Source organism: Musa acuminata, chromosome BXJ3-2 (genome assembly GCF_036884655.1).
Source record: "Musa acuminata AAA Group cultivar baxijiao chromosome BXJ3-2, Cavendish_Baxijiao_AAA, whole genome shotgun sequence".
Taxonomy (NCBI): domain Eukaryota; kingdom Viridiplantae; phylum Streptophyta; class Magnoliopsida; order Zingiberales; family Musaceae; genus Musa; species Musa acuminata.
Genome location: NC_088350.1, coordinates 14,819,212 through 14,827,684, shown reverse-complemented (window position 1 = coordinate 14,827,684; position 8,473 = coordinate 14,819,212). Strand labels below are relative to the sequence as shown.

The 8,473-nt window shown below is 37.0% G+C and overlaps 1 protein-coding gene across 1 annotated transcript; it reads left to right on the top strand.

The window, feature by feature from the left end:
• The first annotated feature begins 4,822 nt into the window (after positions 1–4,822).
• Positions 4,823–5,488, top strand: LOC135630755 (zinc finger protein ZAT3-like). The gene has a single exon (XM_065137919.1). It carries the CDS (start codon positions 4,823–4,825, stop codon positions 5,486–5,488), a length of 666 nt encoding a protein of 221 aa, XP_064993991.1.
• Positions 5,489–8,473: the final 2,985 nt, after the last annotated feature.

Here is an 8,473-nt window from a genome sequence, read left to right as displayed (position 1 = left end):
AATTCTTGTAGAAACGGTCAATATTATAATAAATTTATATTAAGCTACTTGTTAATAATTAATGTCATTAGAAAACTATATATACATAGTCTATACATAACCAAACAAAAAGTTATTTGAAGTAAATTCATCATCTCAACCATAAGAAATGATGACATTTAACAATAAACCATCATCTTGACTTCCACTATATTCCACCAGCATTCCTTTAAAGTTATTATTATACATAACCTCATTTAAAACAACTCTCTCACCAACAACTATCCAGCTAGTATCACCTTCAATCTTTTCTCTTTCCTGTTCTTGGACATGTTCATATTCAAAGATATCATCATTTTCATCATCTTAATCATAATAAAATAGGTCTAAGTATATGCTTCGATTAGTAATCTGTAAGCTATCTGACACTTTACTTTCAACTAACCTTGATGTCTTGCCTAGATTATCAATGTTATCATAATATGAAAAAACTTCTTCCAAGGTCGTTCCTACAGTGAGATTATTTAAACATAATAATAATAACAAAGATATAAGATTAAACAAAAAAAATCACATTCTTGAGTTCCAATTAGAGCATTAGACATTAGACATTGTAATTCTCGAATTCCAATTACATTAGACATCCATCAAATTATAGCATACCATTTTAATCATTTTATAATATATATAATAAAATAAAAATGATTACTAGACGATGAGTTTTTTTTTTCATTATGAATTAAAGTCTTCTTTAATCTCATTAATTTTTTATAAAAGATGAGGCTTCACACAAATAAAAAGTATGAAATGTAGTCAATAAATATTAAAAACATAAGAGTATCCAAGTCTATCAAAAAATAATTCTAATGCATGAAAACCCTACAATGTTTGATACCTTTTAATAAGTAACGAAAGAACAACTATAAATAAAGAGGTATATTTATCTAATTTTTTTTATATATTTACATGAGAAATATAGTGAGCTTTGCTCACCATTAAAAAGGAGATGAAGTACAAGAATAATCAGAAAACATAATGAGAGAAGAAGAGCCAAGCGAAGGCTAAGCATGTCTTTTCATAGCTTGATAGGAAGTATAAAAGAAATATCTATTCCTAAATATTTTATTCCTAAACTTGGCAAGGGTATATACAAAAGCACCATATAAAAGGACGAAGTCGATGGTTAACATATTATGGGATGATTTATCAGGATAGAAAACTATGTTTTGCTTGATAAATGATTAATAAAGCTCAAGACATGAAAAGTTAACAAGCATACTGCTTACCATTTTAATATTATATGAAAAATGCTGTTGAATCACCCGGAAACTAGTTTAAGGTGAACGGTCTCGATGGTGTGGTCGTAACAATGTCAATTCACAACATAATTTTACAAAGGTTATCTATGTTATTTAGGGTTAAATGATTATTTTAACCCTTATAATTTTGGTCACAAATCTCTTAAACCCTTTATGGTTTATTCGTATCTAAAATAAATCTTATATTTTAAAAAATATACTATATAAATCCCTCACATCAAGTTTAAGTTAACAGATATTAGAATTAGTATGCTGACTCATAATAAATTATTAATATAATGATATATATAATTTTGGGTTAATATATATTTTAACCCCTGTGATTTTGGCCATGGACCTCTTAAGCCTTATGATTTACTTGTGTCTAAAGTAACCCTTATATTTTTAAAAATATAACGTATAAATCCCTTCTATCAAGCCTAAGTTAATAGACATTAGAGTTTCTTACATTATATGCTAACTCACAATAAACCATTAATATAATGATATTTATAATTTAAGATTAAAAAAATAGAGACCTCTATCATTGGTGAGAGGTGGCATTATCATAGAAGTGACCACCAACAATAGCACTAAATCGTTGCTATCTAGCAAGGATTCATACGCATGCAGCCTCTCTTGCGTTGATGATAAGCTCAAGAGTTTTCGGTCTTGTCTCAAGTGGATGTGCGTCGATCAATCCGACGCTAGGTACACAATTATCTCTTGGTCTCTCTTCCTCCTCTTGGGCATCTTCATCTCCACCACCTTCTACTTCATCCACTTCTACACCCTCACTTGTCGCGCCTATGATATGATGATCCAACTCTCCCTCACATTTACCTTTAGCCTCTCCTGCCTCTACCTCTTCAACTTTGTTTACTACTATGGCTTTCATCGCTTTCTCTTCCTTGATACGCTAGTCGAGGAAAGCGAGCAAGTATGGGAGGGCCATATGGAGTAGCTCAATCGCTCCTTTTGCTTGCTCTCCATCTTTGTGATGTTGTGCTTCACAAAGGAGATGTCTTATAAGGTATGGTGGTACTCATTGAGATTGAAGCAAGTACCATTCATGTTGGCGAGCAATGTCATGGTAGGCAATGTGGTGGCATATACCTTTGAGCTAGCGAGCTGCATAACCATCTAAGGTAGAACTAGAAGCTCCTGAGTTATCGTCAATATATGGAGATATTGTATGCATACAACACTCTGCTAAGCAACAGCGATTCGGTGATACTACTAGTGGTCACTTTCACAATGATGCCTCCTCCCGCTATTGATGGAGGTTTTAATTTTTTTTAATGTTAAGTTATACGTATCATTATATTAATTATTTATTATGAGTTAATGTTGTGTAAGTAGACCTTAATGTTTGTTAACAGACTTAAGGAAAAAACTTATCTATTATAGTTTTGAAAATGTAGGGGTTATTTTGTACATGAGTAAACCATAAGAGTTTAAGAGATTCATGACCAAAACCAAAGGGGTTAAAATGAAACTTAATTATATTATTTATAAATAATAAATATATTTTAACATACTCTTCCATGATTTATTTCTATTTTTTTTTCATGCTTCCATGTCAAATATCTTTCAATAATGAGTCTGAATCAAATTAATTATGATTAACATATATCATCTCAAATATAAATTCAATAAAAAACTTAAACTTTTATATTATACGTTAAACCTAATATATATATAAGTTATTTTTTTCCAATCCTTAAGTCATATAAGATTATCCTCTCTTAGCCCGTCTTTTATTATCTCGTACACATGAATCTATTTAATATATTCCCCTTTTTATATATGGGTTTAGTGTATTTTCTTATTGAAATCTTTCTGGACACTATGGGGCAAGTAATCTTTTCTTTTTATTCATTTAATCAATTTTTGTTCACTTGGCTTAAATACTATTTCATATTTCTTATAACGATGAGCTTATATCAAATAGGTTAGGATTAATATATATTAGGTTAGATACCAATTCAATCTAAGGGCTTAAACTTCTATAGGTTGAGTCAAACTTATATATATCGATTCTTTCATTCTTTAGTCATATGACACTATCCTCTCAGCTCTTTTTTTTTTTTTTTATCTCATGCATATGAATATTTCAAACATTTCAAGCATCAAATATTAGTCATAATGGGTTACATTGAATAATGCTGATGTTTAATTTCATATTGTTTTATATTTAAATCTCAAAATATATGATTTATTTTAAATTTTATAAATTAAAAGAACTCTTGAAGTTATTTATATTTTATCATTTTCTCTATCTCTCTTATCATATTAATTTTGTATTTCTCTTGTAAACATATCTGTTATCCCATTAGATCCAAGTGATGCTATCATGATAATTTCACAAGAGACTTAATTGTGATATGGACTACATTAACAAAGTTCTACCAACCAGCCAACACTAGAATGAACTCTACAAGTTAAATTAAAGTGGACTTACGGTTACAATGTTAGTAAATCCCAATTTGGTTAAGAGTTTCTACAGATGCCCGCTTATTGACCGTCTGATGGCTAAGTTTAAGAGCTTATATGGACGTACACTTACCCATCTCAGATGAGAGGCTAAGCAAGCTTATGGCACCAAATGTTATCCAATCATGGTGCCCAGAGGTAAAATGGTGTGAAAGTTTAATGGATAATTAAGATGTATCTGTTATCCCAATTTCATTGTGCCGCTGTAGTCGTTGTAGGGCTTTAACGAAACAAGCAACTAATCTTTTTTTAATTTATTTCAGATATGAACAAAATTTCCTCAGCTTGATCAATTTATGCATCAGTTGCTAATGATGATAGACGTCGACGACGATGATAAGATATCATGCAAATCGACGTCGAGCCGTCCTCACAGAGACAAAACGATATAAATCATAAATCATCAACAGACCGCCGTGCAGGGCTCGTAAAGCAGGGACGTGGAGGTCCTCCTCGAATCCTTTTCCGCATGGAACGTTGGTCCGTGGATATCCAAGCTATAAGATTCGTGGAGGAACTGACGCTGCATGAGGTTGCCCTCTACGTTACAGATTTATACAGGGGGACACCTAAAAAGAGAGGAGACGATCAGAGGGGCAGAGTTGAATCATCATCCACCATCGATGCACGGGTCATGAAAGCAGAAACGTGGAGGTCCTTCCTCCGTGGATATACTAGCTTTAGGAGCCGTGCATGAGAGGCTAAATAACTGTTTGGAGCAGCAGCAGGAACCGCTCAAACTGCCGCCCCCATGAATGGTTTCAAAGCCGCTTCCCCTCCCATCTTTTCCACTTTTCCGCATGCAGCGAATGATCATGGACTCCTCTTCCTCCATCAACCTCCCTTACCGTCCTCCTCCTCCTCCTCCTCCTCCCTACCAACCTCTTCACCAACTCACTCCTCCAACCCTACAGCACTTGGATGAGAATAGCGCTCGGCCTCTCCCTCCCAAACCCAAGTACAAGCCGTCCCCTGGCTTCGTCCCTCATAGCCGGGATCCAACTTTCCAACACCACCTGGGGCCCTTCTCCTTCCCTCCCACCTCGACCATGGCGAAGACAAAGCCCCGAAGAAAGCCGGACCTGGCGGCTGCCACCACCGCCGGGCCGAAGGCCACCACCCCACCGTGCACCGAGTGCGGCAAGCGCTTCTCTTCCTGGAAGGCCCTGTTCGGGCACATGCGCTGCCACCCCGAGCGCCAGTGGCGCGGCATCAATCCCCCGCCACACCTCCGGCGTCCGCTCCCCCTCGCGAGCCCGACTCCAGAGGAACACTTCACCGATGAGGAGTACGAGGTGGCCGCCAGCCTCATCCTGCTCTCCCGTGGCCCTCACAGGAACATCAGCGCGCTTTGCCGGGCGGAACCAGAGCGCGCGGACGCAATGCAGCCCTTCTCCTTCCCGCAGCCGCAGCAGACAAGTGGCGGCGTCCTAGTAGGTTCAGAAGATGCGTGCCGGAGTTGGAAGAGAGCATGGGAGGCGGGTGAGGCAACGAGGTGCTATCACAAGTGCAAATGCGACGTTTGCTCGAGGGGCTTCGCCGCTGGCCAGGCTCTTGGGGGGCACAAGCGGCATCACTGGGAGAGAGAGGAGGACATTGTTGTGGGCTGTTCATCTTCTGGGAACTACGATTTGGACCTCAACTTGCCCCCCCCTTCGTTAGAGAACAACGAAGCCAACCCAAGCACTGTTTTGGACTTAAGGTTGGGCATTTGAAAAAGGTTTTGATTTGTGGTATGCATCTTGCAGTTCTAATACACATCTGCAATGGTTCATCTCCCACCAGTAACCTCGAAGATGAACTCTGGCTTTGTATTTGATGTCCTCAAAGTGGGACACTGGAGAATTGTTTCAAGGTTGTAATTTGAACATTCCCATTAATTTAATTCAATAACCGCGTAGTTTCTGCAGAAGGGACACTCTATCTGCGAACTTTAGGAAGCAATCGTTTCCGAGGCCAATATTATATCACAGTGAAGCAAACAAATCGTGCTTTTTACGGCTTCAGTATTTAGAAGAATTGATGCCTAGATAAATCACATTGTTGTCATCTTATTTTGAAAGGGTAAAAATATTTAAAAAAATTTACAAAATTAAGGAGGCCTCTATCTCAGACATAAAGTGCACAATACTGTAGCAGTTGGATGTTTGAAATACTGGACCAAATTGTTGTGCATCATTTAAGAATATGTGGAGTTTAATGCCCAAATAAATGATATTAAACTCCACCAAACACTTTGTGTTTTCAACTCTGAAATGTTGTCTCTGGATTCTGGAAGGAGACTGCACTGGATCACTCTTTCTTTGGGATGTTGTTTCATTCTAAAATCTCATTTCGAGTATAGAATTTGTTATATTAAAGATATGTGGGCAGTGTTAGTTCACAACTGAGGTAACTACACTACTTAAGAAAATATAAGTCATAGGAACATAACAAAAGTTTATAATTATTTTCAAAAGATTAGACAGGTACAAAGAATATAGAATAATCTATCAAATTAAATTTTTATAATTATTTTTTATCATATGACAACCCTCTTAATCGTTTTTACTTGGGGCACTTATTTTTTTATAAATGCCAATTTTGCTCTACTAAAATTTTTGAATTGGTTCATATGATTGAACTGAATTAAAATCTGTGAGCCCTCCTCCCCTTTGCCATCTCCTCCTCTTCTAACTCCACCTTCACCTCCACCTCCTTCAAATTCGCCATCTATCTTCTCCTCCTTGATGGGATATAAAGAAGAATTAAATTTATATATATGAATAAATACTAACAGGCCACGTAGTGAAATTAAATAAAAATCATAATCAAATATAACACCAAGATTTACGTGAAAAATCCTCCCAGCATGAAGAGTCAAAACCATATAGTAAATTTGAGATAATCCACTATAAGAATAATAAATATACAAATATCAGTTTTTTGCCCAAAACCCAAGCAACAATCTCAAGAGAATAATTGAGATACAAGAATTAATCATAGAAAAAATCTACTATAGATATGATCTAACCTAAGATGAGAATACTGTTTAGATGATTAAGAATAGTCTCTCTGCGTTGTCCTTATCTTCTTTCCTTTTCTTCTATTATTTCTTTACCACTTTTTTCCTCTTTTTTGAATTAAGATGCTGCTACAATTTTATGCCTTATTGCTATAATTTTTCTTCCCTATTTTTGCAACCACCATACCTTCCTAATTAGATCTAGGGTTAGATTAAAGGGGAGGTGGGCTATAGGCTATTAAAGCTTACTATGGGCTGAACTTATGGCCTTTCAGCCCAACAACCTCCCCCTTCAGCCCATAAGGGAGGCTGTCTCATGACTCCTCAATGTGAAGCCATGTCGACCAACTATCGGCACATTTCCTGTCTCTCTTTAAATAAGGTCTTTATCAACATGTCTGCTTCATTTTCATTTGTATAAATTTTTTGAAGCAGCAACTGTTTCTCTTCAAGTATATTTCGAATCTAGTGGTATCTGACATCTATATGCTTTGACTTGGAATGAAAAGTTGGGTTCTTACACAAATAGATGACACTCTCACTATCACAATTCACCATATAGTTTTTCTCCTTCAGCCCCAATTCTTGTAAGAATTCTTTCATCTATAATATTTCTTTGCAAATCACTATAGTAGCAATATATTCTGCCTCTATGGTAGAGAGAACAATACACTTTTACAATCTAGATTGCCATGACATAGCTCCCCTTGTAAAAGTAAGTACAAAACCTAATGTGGACTTCCTCGTATCAATATCTCTTGTCATATCTACATCTGTGTAACTTGTCAACACAGCTGGTCCACCTCCAAAGCTTAAACTATTAGGATCAAAAGTGGCACTATGAGGGGGGGTGAATTAATGCAACGAAAAACTTTCATGATTTCAAAAGACTTATTTCGATTAAAATTGATTCCGACGAAAATGGTTTCAATTCAATCCGTTTCGGAGAGAATTTGAACTTGAAAGCTTTCGTAAAATAAAAGTCGATCTCTGAAGGTATTTACTTGAAAGCATACGTAGGCATAGTAAAAGCACAATAAGGAGGAGAGGCAGTTTGCTATAAAAGTAAATTGCTCAAAGTAAATGCAAACCGAGTTTTAGAGTAGTTCGGTCAATGTGACCTACATTCACTTTCGGACTCCTCCTCCGACAAGGTCACCGGCATCCACTAAAGGCCTTCCTTTAATAGATGAAGATCGAATACCTCTTACAGCACTTTCTCCTTTTCTCGGGTTTAAGAGATGAACCATTATAAGTCTCACTCCTGTTTCTTAGATGGTTACAAGGCTAAGAGATGAAGGAGGAGAACTCTAACATTTACAACACTTTAAGACTCAAGAACTCAAGATTATGCCAATATGTTTCATGCCCTTTCATGTAGAAAAGGGTGAGGTTTTTATAGACCCCAATGGCATCAAAAATGGAGTCAAAAAGTGCATAATCCTGGATTTTCGGGGTCTTGGCGGTACCACCGCCATTACTGGGCAGTACCACTGCCTGACACCTGACATTGGGCGGTACCACCGCTTAATAGAGCTCGGAGACCGAGCTCTGGCGGTACGACCGCCTGACAAGGGCAGTACCACCGTTGGCAACAATAACTACTGGTGGTACCACCGCCCAGTTTAGGCGGTACCATTGTCCAAACCATCTGGGAGACTGGGTCTTCTAGGCGATGCCACCGCCGGCCATGTTT

Coding starts and splice junctions, on each gene's coding strand:
- LOC135630755 (XM_065137919.1), top strand. CDS start 4,823: ATGGCGAAGACAAAGCCCCGAAGAAAGCCGGACCTGGCGGCTGCCACC.